The sequence below is a fragment of the Tympanuchus pallidicinctus genome, unplaced genomic scaffold, assembly GCF_026119805.1.
Source record: "Tympanuchus pallidicinctus isolate F22 unplaced genomic scaffold, pur_lepc_1.0 scaffold24, whole genome shotgun sequence".
NCBI classification, from domain to species: domain Eukaryota; kingdom Metazoa; phylum Chordata; class Aves; order Galliformes; family Phasianidae; genus Tympanuchus; species Tympanuchus pallidicinctus.
The window spans coordinates 1,506,885-1,522,968 of record NW_026294741.1 but is presented as its reverse complement, the minus strand read 5'-3'; the positions used below and the strand labels follow the sequence as shown (position 1 = coordinate 1,522,968).

At 49.1% G+C, this 16,084-nt stretch overlaps 1 protein-coding gene across 6 annotated transcripts in view; it reads right to left on the bottom strand.

Moving 5' to 3' along the window:
• ACACA (acetyl-CoA carboxylase alpha) overlaps positions 1-16,084 on the bottom strand; it is a 107,118-nt gene that overhangs the window by 23,685 nt on the left and 67,349 nt on the right. For all 6 annotated transcript variants that reach the window (XM_052688917.1, XM_052688919.1, XM_052688918.1 and 3 more), the window contains 4 exons: positions 12,678-12,947; positions 12,228-12,325; positions 10,980-11,100; positions 10,410-10,520 (listed from right to left, as the gene is read on the bottom strand). In XM_052688917.1, coding sequence (XP_052544877.1) covers positions 10,410-10,520; positions 10,980-11,100; positions 12,228-12,325; positions 12,678-12,947 — 600 coding nt within the window. The remainder of the gene's footprint in view (positions 1-10,409; positions 10,521-10,979; positions 11,101-12,227; positions 12,326-12,677; positions 12,948-16,084) is intronic.

Below are 16,084 nucleotides of genomic sequence, written 5' to 3'. Positions count from 1 at the left end.
GAGGACCCCCAGCGCGGAGCAGCCCAAGCCCAGGCAGGGCAGCGCCAAGGATGGGGTGCTCAGCTCTGACTGCTTCCGAGGGCAGAACAGCCGATGTCCTGCCAGGAGAGCTGCAGGGACACGGAGGTGCTGCACTCCTCAGGATCCCATCCTTTGGGCAGAGAGCAGAGGTGTCGAAGGGGTGGGAGAACAGAAGCTCTGCTCTGGCCGTAAGCTGCCTGCATGAGCAGTGCTCCTCCTGCACACACCGGTTCATCGAGGCTGGGTGCCCTGTGCCCGCCACTGCCTAACTGCAAAGGTGCAACACCACCATCTGCCAACTCCAAAGGAAAGCACGGATCTCGGGATGCCAGTCACCAGCCTAGCTAAATGCCTTCCGCAGAGGAAAATAAAAATAAAGAGGATTTAAGCTCCCCACCTATGAACTAATGCAAACGTATGCACATGCAAAATGGGCCTCTGCTGCTGCTTATCTGGAGACCGCGCCAACAGCGCAGGTTTACCGCCGCTGACAGGCAGTGAAAGCAGCCTAATATACCTCCTGCTCGTGGCCCTAAATCCCTTTTTGGAGATGAAGACAGATACGCAGCTCCTTTTCCCGAGTGCTGCAGACATCTCCGTGAAGTGGCAGAGCACTGCGAGGGGCCGCATGAACAGAACCCCCCCGCAGCATTCACCCATCAACGCTTGTCGGCGGCGCAGCCCCGGGCTGCACTGCAGGCTGTGCAGAGGGGTGATGTGCTGCCCCGTGTGTGCTGCTGCAGCTGAGCTGGGAGCAGAGGTCAGGAGGCAGCGAGGGGCCAGCAGTGAGCACAGCGATATGGGGCTGGAGAAAAATGAACACAAAGGCTCATCCATTCGGCTCCGCTAACCGCCTCATCTCTGACCTCGCAGGACTACATTTTTAAAGGCTGACAAGTAATTCAATCTCCAATTAACAATTTTAAATGGTGCAATGCATATTGCTGTATAAATGTTTCTGCAAGAAAATATCCAAGGGTGAAAGAGAATACGTCTGCTGGAGGAGCTCAGAACTGATGCTTCTGCAATTAACCGATTCAGATATTCCTCAATAAGACACACGGTCAGCGGAGGCATGAGTGGGTTTAGAAATGCTCCAATCAGTTAAATGGAGAATGCCAAACCAAGGAAAGACTGCATGGGATTAAATCCCGCATGGAACACAGCACAAGGGCTGAGTGTGCAGAGTGGGTCCCTCCTGGCAGAGGGGTCACTTCTCCAGGGACAAAGATACAGCGACCACAGAGCAGAGATCAGGAAAGGCACAGCGTGAGGGGTGGGAAGGGACAGGATCCAACTCGCACAGCTCTGATACGCATTGCACCTGTATTATCAGTAATGCTTAACCTCTGATCTTTCACCTTATATGATGGGAAGCCAGACAAAGAAGAACACCCATGAACAGCAAGGCACTGGACAGTAAACTTCTGGCTCCAAACTAAAATTCCATCCGCTCACTCTTCTGCCCACCCCCCTCTGACACGCTATCAGTAACGAGGAATGGTCCCACACTGGTTCATTCCGAGGTTTCCCCGTACTGCACTGCAGCATTCTGGTGCCTGGCACTTGGGATAACATCTCCAGTTTCCCATTCATTGCAGCTGCTGACTCCTCTGTGCCTCCATCTCCACAAAAAGATGAGGACATCAGTCAAGTGCTCCAAAGGAGATGGGAGATCTAGAACTGCACGTGTTAAAGCTCAGCCCGTGGCTGTAAGAACACACACCACCTTCCAGACAATGCAACCCCATGTTTAGAAAATACCCCAGCAGAATTGCCACCATCTGTTCAGTTCCACAGAAGCCTTCCTAGGAGGACATCACATCTCTTTCCACTATACAGGATCTTTTGGGCAGTACAAAGGAGAGCAGGGTTCTAGCAGCCCTTTCAGCCTTCAGAAGGCCCTTCCCACCAGCCCACAGCCATGCCATGTGCACGCTGATCGCTTGCTAGCACTCCAACCTGTGCTGACCAGCAGCTCTCCCTGCACTTCTTTGCAGAAGCTGAGCTGCTGGAGCTGAGACATTCACTGCAGAGCTGCTCCGGCTGGAAACTTGATTGGCTCAAATGTTTCATCAAAGATGAAAGATGTGAAAAAATGACAGCAGAGGGCTTGAATGGGAATCATCATGTAACATAAGTGCTGTTATTATTCAGAGCATATCGTGTGTTTATATCAAATATAAGTGCCAGATTTTTATCCAAATAATTTCAATAATTGCAATTCCCATCCCACAATTTATATTATCTGCCAGAAACCTGAAGCAGAAAGGCACATGCACATACTATAAATAGCCTATTTTTCATAAACAGGCAGAAATGATCAGAACGAATGTCTCATCAGAAAACACAATGTAGGAACTTAAAACCTGGCTGCTATTACGTGCAGTCAAGCCTCAACAGATCTTACGGCGTTCATTTCCATCCCTCAGCTCTTCCTCCACACGTATCATGTCATTAGAGGGCAAAAGAGAAGCAACCCCAGGCAGAGCAGTGGGCTGGGGGAGATGCTCAGGAGCGGGTGCTCTTCTTGCATCTCTAATCTACCGGCGTGTGCAGTTCCTGCACTCTTAATTTACGAGCGTTCGGTGGGGGACCCTTCTGACTTGGGAACATATTGGCTCGGTCTAATGCTTGGAGATTATTAAAGTCAGAGCTATACTCCACTATCAAGTCTACAGATCTTTTATTTAGAAGATATGGTGCTCTAAATGCACAAAGAGCTCCCTGTCACCTTCACATTAAAGCCCCTAGTGCCTGGTAAATGGAATTATATAGCTGTCATCTCCTTTCCCCAAAGTTTTAAGAGTACAATGGGCTCATTTTTTCACACTCCATCCCGGCTTCAGAACTAAGAGACCTACTTTGTATTGATTTAAAGTCTCAGAAATAAATAAACCTGCTTCACCAATGTGATTCACAAGAAATTCATGATACACTATTGCATGATATATTTCAAGCTGTGGCTCCAGCTCTTTTTTTCCTTTGGTGAGTGATGGGGGAGGTGGGAGGCAGGGGGAGGTGGGGGAAGCTGACAGCCGGATGGTTATTGGAGATGGCTCCTGACTGCAAATCCAGAGCAGGGCCTGCCGGTGGAGGCCTCTCCTTGCTTTAATTTGGGGAGATCAGAGGGGGAAGGGGAAGAAGCAATTGCACGGGAGGCAGCAGGGGAAGAGGCATCCAGATGGACACTGCTGCTGCAGCTGGCCTTGCCGTGGTGCCTTCTGCCTGATGATCCCAAAGCACCTGGCTAACGCAGATGGCAACACGGAACGTTTCTGGGAGGAAATCACCTCCTTCCTGTAAGAATTTATGGGGGCTTTGGAACATCTCCTCTTCCGCACTGCACAATTTGCAATCCCGAGATGTGGCCAATCAGACAGGATCATGACTGCTTCTGACATCTTCGGTGTAGGACATTAGAAATAAAAGTTAATCCGAAATGAAAATTCAGTTGGAACAGAAGAGCTTTTTGTTTGACAAAATGAAAAAATTCTGAACAAGGAATTCATCAAAATCAGTACCTTTTCCTGAAGAGTTCCCATTCCATTGAATTGGCATTTTCAAATGAAAAATGCCTTGTCAAAAAATTCCTGCCCAGCTCTCCTTTTGCAGCGTAGGGAGACGGCATGTCCTGCTCAAGGTCACTCCAGCAGTCAGTGGTAAATCACAAGGACTCAATACACTTTGCAAACTAAAATTACAGCCCCCTGTTCTACATGGTGCAAACACCCATAAATCCCTTCTGTCCCAGCTAGGGGTTCCCTACTCTCAACAACAGCCCTATAAACAGCATTAAAAATGGTCTCCGTGATACTTAGTGATCTTGCTTTTGGTCATTCCTTTGGCCACCTTCTAAGCCCCATCAGAACCCTCTTGTTCAGAAACCAACCCAGGGGCAGCTCCAGCACAGGACAATGAAACTTTGTTCACTCTGTATCATGGTTTTGGGTTTAACCGTGAGATTTTTCCAGAGCAGCTCCTAAAGTTCCCACTCAACCATCCAGAATGGCAGAAAATGTGTCTCCAATTCACAGCTGAGAAAAGCCATAGGCCATCATCCTGACACGCTCCCAGGGACGCCCCCAGAGATGGGAGGGCAGGACCAGCTATTCTGGGACACATCTGAAAAATGTCTCCTTCCATTCAGCTCCAGTGGGATGTCAGGTGGCAGAGCACTGCACCGAAACGTACCTTATAGGATCACCAGGAACTGGGATGTAATTCCTGCTATGTGAAATGTATGCGGGGTTTAAAACACAAAGAGTTTCCCTAGAAGGTGCAGGGAGAGATTTAGACAGGCAGAACAGGGGCCAATGTGCACAACTGCTGCTCAGTGGGAATAAATACCGCGCGCCCACACCGTACAAGCGCCATCCACACAGATAAACTGATCGAGATCCATATTAAAAATGATAAAAGGAGGGAGGGAAAAAAAAGTCAACAGAAATCTATTAGACTTTCTTCCCTAAGCAAACATAAAGGGACCGATAATGTGATGTCTGGAACGTAAATTGTCTCTAATGGGAACAATACACAAATATCACCACTTAAAGAAAGGCAATTAAAAATAAAATGTAGAAATGAAGGCCGGCGTTTGTTTATTTGCTCTTGTCTGAGCTCAGGCACCCATCCTGCTCACAACTTCTCTAGGCAGAGTGAAGCCCTTTATGCCACCAGCCCAGGTGGTGCCCAGTGCCACGGATGGGACCCTGAGCCCCTGATCTGCTGGGGTGCAGCCAGTCTGCAGCAGGGGTTGGGGCAGGACGGGCCGTAAGGCTCCTTCCAACTCAACCATTGCATGACTCCGTAACTATTCTGACCTCCGTTCCCAAACCAGACTGGCTTCTTAGGTGTAACCTACAGCAGGGGAACCTCCACCACCCAAGGTCCTTCATCTGCTCTGGGTGAGCACAAAGAAGCAGCCTCCACCCAGGAAACCGCAGGGCTCCATCGTGACCCAGTAGTGGGGGAGCCTCTCCTGCCACTGAGCCAGGAGCAGGACAACCTTGGGGACGTCCCCACGGAGCCGCTGCTGTGAGCTCCTGGCTGACACCTCTCAGAGCCCCTTTGGGTCAGTATCCTCCAACAGCCCGCACCCTAATGTGTCTCCCTAATAGTCTTGCTGTGCCTCTACAGAAAGATTCATATCATGCATTAATAATTATAATGCTTCTTTGAATGACAGGGATGGCACTTGCTGTTCTAACTCATATGATTTCTCTCACATGATTGCTTTGATCTAATCCCAAGACTGGAGTCATCTGGAGCAGATACTGAGCTATCCCGCCTTGAATCTCAAAAGAAGAGCTTTTCACATTCTGTATTTTACGGTAAGCCCCCCGAACAGCATCAATCTCACCAGGCCTTTATTTATTTTTCCAGATTGTGAAATTGAAGGGTAAATATTACTGCCTGCGATGCTGAAGACGGATCACTCGCACGAGACAGACTGGCAGGCTGTGAGCCTCCCATTCCTCACCCGCAGCTCCTCCAAGGAGCCCCGTGCCCTGTGCTGCTGCTCCCCGTGTCCCCACCTGCTGCACACTCCAACCCAGCCCCAGCAGCCCCAGGAGGTTCTGCAGTTTCCTCAGCAGCAACCTGCCAACATCTGTATATTGCCTCCTGAGCTCCTCCAGGCCTGGAACAGGCCACAATACCATCAGATATCATTTAAATGAATACGATTTTGAGGACGAAAGAAAGAAGCCCTGAGGATGAAGATACCACCAAAACACCACTGCTGGCAGGTGCCTTCCCACACACCCTGCAAGCACAAATGGATTAAGGCTCCTGGCAGCTCCCACTTCTCTCTCCAGTATGACCATCATTTACTTCCAGTCCATCTGCTCCATGCATTCACCCAACATTTTAGGAGTGCCCAAGCAGTAACAGAGGCCACAGCGATTCCTTACCTCCAGATATCCACAGCACAGGGATCCATTCCCTTGGCATCTCCCAGCCCCCTGCTATGCAGACTCTTCGCAGCCCTATGGATGCTCTCTGACTATTCTTCCCGTGATCCAGAGCACCCTTCTTAGGGGGAAATTTGCTACAATAAATGGAAGAACTTCTTTCTTTTTTCAGAAAAGAAACCCTTTAGCCGCTCTCACTGATCCACACGGTTGGGAACAACGCCAAGGAAAGAATTTCAGAACGGTATGAAAGATTCTGGAGACAGCAGGCAGAGCCCAACTGTCACACCTCATCCCATGACAGTCACAGAGCCAAGGGGACACTGACATTTTGGGCAGGCGGCACTTCGTGGGACGGGCAGCGATGTGATGGAAAGCCACTCTTTGTTTGCATTAATGAAACAGCCTTAAAGACAGGATTTCTTTTCAACACAAAAGACAAGGAGAAGCAAACTAATTAAAAATAGGTCAGCAACAGACTTGGAAACATCCCTGGGAGGACTGAGATGAAATGTAGTCCTGGAAGCTCGAACCATGTAAGCAATGCATAAATTGGGAGTTCTTTAGCTTACTTCTATTAAGAAGAAAAGCACTGGAAATTAACCTGTGAGTGCACAGCAGCAGCACGTCACCTGCCCTCGGAACCACAGCACGATCAGCTGGTGACGAGGAAAGGGAGCTGAGGGAGGTGCAGGAAGGCACAGGGGTGGGAAAAGGGGGAGGCAGCCAAAGTTAAAAAAAAAAATAAAATAAAAAAATCTCTGCCTCAGCAAAAGTTTTCATTAAAATTTTAGACAAATGATCTCTGTGTCCTTCTCCCATGCTGCCTGGGGCTCCATGCTATTTCTATGCAAATAACAACCTCGTGGTTTATATCTTATTATTTCCACCGGAGCTGCGGCGACATGACCCGAGACGTGTGTGAGGTAGACAGCGAGAGAGAGGGAGAGAAAGAGAGGGAGAGGGAGGGAGGGAGATGGAGTGGCTGCTCGCTCAAGTGTGAAAAAATATTGTCAGGAGTGAGCGGCAAGAACAAAAAAAAAATTGCAGGGATAACGTGTTTATTTCAGCCCCTCTCCCCATGTGAACCAGCACCTTTTAAAATTCATTGGGCATCAGGCGATCATGCACAATCCATCTGCTTTCACTTTATCATTTGCATTTCATGCCTCCTGGCTTTTGATGTGCTGATACTTTGATGCAGTCAGGAGACGCGCATTATCATTATTTCAATTTCCAGGGGGGTCAGCGGGCTCAGCACAGGCGCGCACACGCTCACGGGAGAGGAATGAAATGTCATTTCCACCTCTCCACCCCCTGCTGAAACGCGCTGGCGAAGACAAAAGGGGTGCAGATGAAATGCAGCCCGGAGCCCAGCGCACCTCTCCTCGGCTGTCCCCTGCCCGCAGCTCTGGACCGCAAACAAAGACGGCTTCATCACCAGCACAGGGAAACCCGGCACGGCTCCCGCGCTTTCTGGCACCCACATGGGCAGCAGGGCCGAGAGAACGCAGACCCTGCCTGCCACCACGGCCGGGACGTGCCTCCCCAGTGCAGCGCGGTGCCACGGATGCAAACAGCCCGCGTGCCATCAGCCAGATCCAGCAGCACCAGCCTCTGTTAAAGCAATGCTGACCTTGAGCTCATCGCCTACGTCCCAGGCCACAGCCTGATGCTGGCAGCCGGACCTCCCCTCCATGCCCAAACTCTCCAGCTGGGTTCACATAACGATAACGAACGAATCTGCTGGCAAATAACGCTTCTCACAGTTCTCTGCTCCCCTTCTATGTTACAAACAACCCAGCATTCCGCAGGAAAATTAAAAAAATCAAAACTTTCACTGCTTTTGGCAAGCCCAACTCCCTCCATTGCTGGGGGACCATTTTTACATCGCGTTTTCAAGATACGTATGCAGACACAGCTCTGCGTATAATGTTTGCACAACATCTTCTTTGAAGGCAGGAATTAAAGTCAGCAATAAAACAAAACAGTCCCACACTTCTGACACCAAATTGGGAAAAGCCCAAGGATTATTTGAATGCAGCTGTATTAGAAACATTCGTTTCTAACTGCCATGCAAGACAGCAGTCTCCATTTATTTATCTCTGTTGCAGGCACAATCCTTCCCCAAAGTCCCTGCCCACTGAACTGGGGATCACCTGAAGGCCACAATGCAAAGCGCTGGCTTTCCTGCACAGGGCTCTTCTCAGCATCTCATCCAAGGGAACAACAAGAATTGAGGCTCAGTTGCTCTACAGAGGCAAAACAGCAATAGGTTCCCACCATCAGGCTCTCCTGGAACCTGATCCATGCACTGGTAAGAAAGAACACATCAAACTTCATGCCATCAAAAAGAGCCCCTGCATTCCTTCAAGGGAAGACTCCACTTAATTGCCCCCTGGCTGATGGAGACCCAACTTCTAGCCAAAAGGGAATGCAAATAAAACAAATAGTCCATCCAAATTCAAGGGAGAAGTGCTTAAAGGTTTACATACAAGAACAAGGAGACAGGGTGTAAAACTTCAGCAGATACCGCCTCCATGGCAAGACAACACAAACACATCAGCTCTCATCATGTGCTGCGCACCCTGCTGAACATCTCAGCTGGAATGAGCTTCAGACATTTTAGGAGAGCACTGGAGGTCACTTCACTGCCTCAGATGGGACACAGACAGAGCTGGATCCATTCAAGAAACTCTCACCAGAACAGCAGGGATTGAAAAATGAAGATCATATAAACTAGCAAGATGCATCACAGACACATCCAGATGAGTGGGGACTCCCAGCCTCCTGCTCCTCAAGGACAGCTAAACTTTCTCGTGGGTCTGCGCTTCAGCCTTCTTACTGGGAAAGCTGCAGAGGATGCAATAGGCTCCTCCTTTGCCAACCTTTAGGCAGCTGAAGGTTCAGTGCCTACATAACAGTACATGCCTTTCCAACAGAGCATGGTGGGAGAGAAAAGAACACAATCAGACCACTAAAGGCCTTGGGATAGGATGGGCTAAGTCACACCCTGAAAGCATCTCCTTCTGCCTATGCCTTCTGACAGATGTCAGGTGCTTAATTTAGAGTAAATCCTTAATTTTTAAGTGCCTAAACCTTAGTGAGATTAATCTGGTCACATAAAAACAAACATTCACTCCATGTGCAGAGCATGCAGTTAAACCCAGAAAGAAGAGAGAAGAAGAGAAGACTTCACAGGCTTGCTGCGCCATCTGGGAAACTCTGCAGGACCCTGATCACCAACAAATGACAGCTGGAATCAGGCAACGTACTTCACTTCAGCAAGCACTAACTGGCTCAATCTCTTTTTGAAGGATGGATCTTCAAATGCCTCTTTTCCTTCCATTGATGCAGGTGTGTGTGATGTGTGTAAGAGATCTAACTGAGGGTACCGCATCCTGGAGTTGATAGGATCAATGCTTCATTCTCTGCAGAGCCCCCTTTATTCAGGGGAATAATTCAACGAGAGACTGTTTTCCTTTTATCTCCCATTGTCGGGCAGGCACTCCTTGAAACGCAGCTTGCGATGAAGCACAACCACCCCAGGTGCTGGAGAGTGCCTGCGAACAAAGCTGCACAATGGGGAAGGGCACCGGCGCCCGCACAATCCTAACTGCCATGTAAACAAAGCCCTCAGTGAGAGGGACAAGAGCTGGGCTGGCTGCGAGCCGCGTCTGATGCACACAAGGAGCTGGAGGCTGGGATATTAATAGGCAGGGGGCAGCAAGGGAGAAAAATCGCCTCTGGTGAGAAAATGGCTCTGGTGAGCCATTTTAGTGGTGAAAGCACTAAGTTTTCTTACAGCCTCAGTTGTTCCTCCCTGCACCGACAGCTGAGGCTTCCAGCAGGTTTCACCCCTTGAAAATCACCATCCGCTCTCTTTCCCAAGGCTTCAGTGCTCTCCCAGTGCTAACACCAAGGTCAGGGCGATTCTGGCCCACGTATTTGGAAACATGGTCATCCAGGTACTGGAAACAACTCTGCTTCTCCTATAACAGTATACAGGGGGTGAGAGAAGGTGCTGCCCAGCGGGCTTCTGTCTTTCAGCCACTGCGCACAACCTGTGTTGAAAGCTGCTCCTCCTTCCTCCCCTTCACCTGGTTCAGGCTCAAGCCCTTCAACCTGCAGTGCTGCCCAGGTCCCCTGCCCATCTCCAATCAGAACACCTGCAGCAGCACCTCTGGCCATCAACGTAATGTTCTTGTCAAGAAGAACAAGTGCAAGAAAGGACTTTTCTCATCAGAAAAGAATAAAGAGACTGAAAGTCATTCTGGATGAACCCTGTACCACTTCTTCTCCTTGTCGGGGCTCAGTCCCTGCGGCCCTCCCTTCACAGCTCTTCCAGAAGCTAACAGCAAACGGGTCCAAGTATGGAGCAGGGACAGTGATGGCAGCTCAAGTGTCAGGCACAACTCACAGAAGCAGCCATTCAGCCCGCACAGCTCTGAAGGCTGATGTGTGAACACTTACCTTGTTGAGGGCTCCACAGCCAGTCAGGATGATGTGAGAGTTCTCAACCTGGATGGTCCTCTGCCCTAACCGAACGAGGTAAGCTCCAATTCCAATTGCCCGACACGTAACCTTAAAAAAAGAAAAAGGATAGAAGAAATCACATTGATTTCTGTCCTACCACACAGCCAAACCCTATTGATTCAAACATCTAGATAAAACAGTAAAACTAGCCATGTTTGCATTACAAAGTTATAAAACCTACTCCTTACTGCAAAACTCCAGAACCTATTGTTTCATAAAACACAGCATTTCAACATCTATGCATTTTATTTAAAAAAGGGAGAGAAGTAGTAATTTACTGACTGAGCAAACACGAAGCCCAATGGCACCTTTCTGAAAAGTGTCTTCCATTTACAATGAATGGATCCAGCCCAGTACTGGTGTGCAAACAGTGCTGCTCGATGCCTACAGGAGTCAATTTACATCAACCAAATGTCTGATCCCAGGTGTATCTCCTGGATATCACTACAGGATTTTTAGCTGAAATAGATGATAAAGTTTGAAGAATAGAAAGCAGCGAGGGATTACCAAGTTGATGGTGATAATGCTCTCGTAGGCTAAAGATGATTCTCCAGCAATCATGCCAGATCCTCTGAGGTTCTCTATTCCAAGTCCGTCTTCCTTCCCGATAATATCTGTTATCTTATACCTGAAGGAGACACATACAGCCTTTGAGTCACAAGGTCCAGTGATTTGCTGAATCAGTTTGCTATGAAGAAAATGAAAAGTGACTAAATATCATTAAGGCTCTGAAGAGCAATGTGCATAAAACCCATTTCGGACCCACACAGGAGCTCATTCTGCAGCCTTGCTGAGCATCATGAACAGCCCTATGTACATGTGAGGTGAGCAGCACTGCGAACAGGAAATGTCAAGGGAGAGAGATCCCATGAAAAGCATTGTGTCACCCCCACAGGACGTGAGATGCAGTCCGATTGTAGAAAAAAAAAGGCAAGAAAGGAAGAGAACGCAGCCAAAAGAAACAAAACAACTAGAGATTACAATGAAGCTCTCACCTTTACTTTCCTCTTTCATGCCTTCCTTCCCCAGCACGGACCCTTCTTACTCAGCACTCTCAGACTGGCCTCTATCTCCCACTCTAGGCCCTCGCTAAGCAAAGCACTTGAGCATGTGCTGAAGTGCCTCACTGAAGAGCCGCTGACTTTCCATGCGCAGGCGGGCAGCGCGCAGCCCCACACCCAGAGCCATTCCTTTGTTCTCCCAGAGCCTGCCAGGCTGCAGGCCAGGCTTTCTTCTTCCCACGCACATCCTCCTCTCTCTTGCCAGCAGCAGCACTCCTGCTTCAACTAGCTCTGAAAACTTCTTCCCGCCTCATCTGCAGATGAGCTACCTCTGGGATGCAGCTGAGAAAATACAGCCGCCTGGAGCAGAGACGTGCATGGAAAACCTAATGCTGTAAGGCAGTGCAACCCCCAGAACAGGCGGAGAGCTTAGCCTTCATCCAGGAATTCTTCTGTCCTTACTCTAGAGTCTACTCAAAAAGTAATTTGCAAAATTTAGACTGCAAGTCCCTGGGTAGAAATCATCATCCTGGTGTCAGAGCATTTACCACTGCAGGACCCTTGGGAACAATCTGGAGCCCCAGGCAGCACCACAATGTCAGCGCAGCCCTTCCTCAAACAACTCCTCACGCCCCATGCCCTGAGAACACAGAACTCCAGCTCTCCAGCTGAACACAAGGGTGCGACACGCACCACCCTCACACGCACCCAAGGAAGTGCAGAAAGCTTTTAATTCAGTCTCATCTGCGCTTACCTGGACTCTCCATTGTCCTCCACGTGTTCACAGTGAACCGAGTTCAGAGCGCTGACCTTCTTATAGTCTTGTGGTGTCAGGTACAAGTACTTGTATCCCTGAAGGGAAAAACAGCTCATTGATTCATTCCCATTTGTAGGCCCTTCCTGTTTCCCAGCAACCTTACCCAAAAAGAGAGTTTCCAGGGAGCAGAATTTAATTTAAGAGTGAGGCAAACATCCTGTCTCAATATCAGAGCTCCAGCTGAAGTCACTGGAACCTGGGAACGCTTTCAGTGTTCCACACTAACTCATTCTGGATAATAGTTCTGTGCCTGACAGATCCAATACCAACTTTGGACCTAACAGTCTGGCAATTACATAGCCCATCTCGATTAAGACAGGCTGTGTAAAAACAGGATAATCTCCTGAGCTATGCAGACTTTCATCACTATTTCCCGTGCCTCCTTACTTTGTACGGGTCATCTGGGTCCTCCCATGCAACGTGGAACATGTGCCGGATCTCCTCAGCCAAACCAATCCTGGCTCCGCTGTTGGCAGCCACGTAGATGCGGGGGATGCCGTGAGTTCGAGCAAGCTCTGAAGCCCTCAGGAACAGCACGTCCTCCTGAGGCCCAAAAGAACCTATCCTATACGTAATGTCATTGCCAATGACGATGATATCACGGCCTTCAGGATACTCCGGGGTCTTGAGGGTCATTTTCCAGGCTACCATCCCGATCTGCAGTAAAGGAACAGAAAGCCACAAAAGGTCAATGAATACTTTCAAGATGTAAAAGCAAAGAATTGTGCACGGGTTCTTGTGTATGCTGCACTTCAGTCTTTTCCTTGGGAACCCCAATAACAGCAGCATGCTTCCCTCTGACCCTGTCCTCATGTTAGCAACTTTTTCATTTCCTCCCTCCCTTATTTACTGTCCTTCCTTTCATCCCTCCGGCTCTTCCCCTTCTCCTCCACAAATACTGCAGCAGTTTCTTCCCAAGCCCGCCAGGATAAGTAATGCTTTTTGCTGCATATTTTTCTTTTTAACATCACTAGACGATCTCTTCTGGCCCATCTTATGGAGATCAGCAACATCTGTACCCCACGTCTCCCATCCCTCAGCCGCGTCCCCGCGCTGGGGAGTTGGCCATCCTGGAATGCCATTAACAGATGGAAATAGCAGCGTCCCTTGAAAGCCACATGCATCACCCAGTCTCTGCTTGCCCAAGGATCATAAGCTCTGAGTACACATTCCTCAAGCCGATTGCGTATCCGCTGCAATCAGGGGTTTGAAACTCTCATTGTGGAGACTCTGAATTCTGAACATGATGAACTGAAACGGGAGGGGGAGAGCGGAGAAGCAGCAGATAGATATGTGCCATTTAATCCAAATCAAAATGGCACAATATATAGTTGAGATCCAATCAGTATCTGCAGTAAGATATGCCATAACAGGCTCATTAAAAAAAATAAAAAGACAGAGGGATTAATCAAAGGGTCACGGGAAGTAAAGCAGGCAGCAACCCAGAAATCCCACAAGCGGCAGATCTGCGCCTTCTGCCTCCCTTCCCAGAGCTGAGGCTGCGGGTTGGCAGAAAGATGGTGTTTCTGTTCACCTTCTCCTTGGTCTCAGTTTCATCCACTGCTGTTCTGAAGGATATGTCACACAGGATTAATTTGTTTGTTTGCTTCCGAATATTTGCAGATTTACAGTTACATCTCAGCACCCAACTGCAGCGTTTGGCAGAGAGAGACAGCGCAGCCATTTCAAACGCAGGAGCATAAATCCCTAAAAGGTCAGCAGGTTGCTTTGCTGCAACAGCAGCACTACAGCAAAGTTGTAACGCCCCAAAACAACGGAACGCGGCTGTTGTTGGGCACACAGACCTCCACCCAGGCTGGTGGTGGAGTCACCGTCCCTGGAGGCGGTCAAGAAACATTCAGATGCTGCACTAAGGTTACAGGTTAATTAGACAGGCTGAGCTAATCACCTAAGAGCACCGTCAGAACAACAAAGAGTGATGGCAAGCGGCAGGGGCTCCCAAGCGGGCTCTGTGCAGAGGCAGCACAGTTTGCCTTCTCCAGCCACAGCTCTCCTCCCAGCACACCCAGCAACGAAGGGGAGAGGGAGGAAAAAAATAAAAGCAGGAACCGTCTTATTTAACTGTTTTTATGTTGGCAAAATGATTTGTGCCACGGTATTTCCATAGGAAGTGGGACCATTATTCTCCTGTAAGAACACATTTGGTTTGAAAAGTATCACCGGACAGAACGTGAAAATCAAACCAGATGAATTATTCACAACCCCCGATCAGAAGTGATCATTATTTCTGATGTTCCAAACTGTGATTAGGATTCAGTGCTCAGATGCCATTTGCTCCCTGAGTAGCACCAGCGACACAGAATTGCACAGCACACATACATTACGCACCAGTTTTATATATATAATTTTATACACATCTTCTCCCAATAGATCTTTGCCTTAATGTAACCATTAACAGATAGTAAAAACATGATATTAACTAACATTCGTTTTCATGGCTCTCATAAACGCCATTCGTTTGACGCACAGTGTCAACACTAATCATGGCCTAAAATTAACACCAAAATTGACTTCAACATTAATTGCGCTATCGATGTGAGCAGTAATACACACACTGATGCAGTGACAAATTGACTGCTGGCGGCAGCCGGGGCTGCTGACAACGTGCACGGAGGGAACGGCAGCATGCCGACCTCAGCCGCCCCGAGAGCGCGAGCGTGGGGCTGGGGAGCCAGCAGTGCCATCGCGGGCAGGGGGACATTCCAGGCCTGTCATCCCTGGAGCAATGCGGCTGGAGGAGAACCTGGATTGAGCTGCAACTGCTCAGTGTTTGTCAGCAGCCTGAGCCACGCAGAGGTGTTGTTTCCTCCTATCCCACCACGAGGATGGTGCTGGAGCCCAAGCGCTTCACTTAACTGAACTTAAAGAACCCCGACAAAAAAACGCTGCCTTCTTCCCATTCTGCTGCATCTGTACTGCACGGGGGTTTTATATGTTGGAAACATATATAACACGTGAGTACGTCTGTATGTCATTATTTATTATGTACTGAAGTTGTCATAAGGAAGGAAATGTGGCAGCTGTACAGCCCTGCATGTGAGGAGCAGTTGCCAGCCCACCCCTCCTGCCATGCACACTCACCCCAACGCTGGGAGAACACAGGTACAGGCACTTGTTTCATTCCTTACAGCCTGTCTATCCCAAAGCTAAACCCAAACACTGAATCACTGCACAGCCATGGGCAAGGTGTGCTTTATTAAGGGAACAAACACACCCCCAGAAACTTTACTTGATGCAGCTGTACCATTTTTGTGTTCCACCATTGGATCCCAACACCCAGAAAAAAAGCCTCTCCGCACTCAGCCATGACCAAAAGCCAGAAGGCTATTTTCAGCACGAGCCAGCTCCCAAAAGAAAGGCACAACAGACTGCTGAGGCCTTCAGTCTTACCACCTTGACAAAAGGGGAACAGCAGAATCCAGGATCCCTTCTTCCTGGCTCTGAAAAAGGCATCGTCAGCAGCAGGAGGCGCAGCCGAGCTCACAGCAGGCGCAGTGCTGCACAACGCAGGGCTGTGAGGATGAGGCACAGGGAGGAATGGCTCCAGGAGATGTGGCAAAGTGCTGCTCAGTGCATGAGCTGCAAGGGATTGGGACTGGAAAGAACCCGACATGAATTCCTGCTGCCTTGGTTCCTTCCACCAGACCAAGGGCACTTGGCTGGCTGATGACCAGCGAAAGTGGGTGGATGCACAGAGCTCCAAAAGGAAAGCTCCAACAACTGCTGGAGACTGCAAAACTAGCTTGGACTGCATCCACACCTGTGTTGCAAGG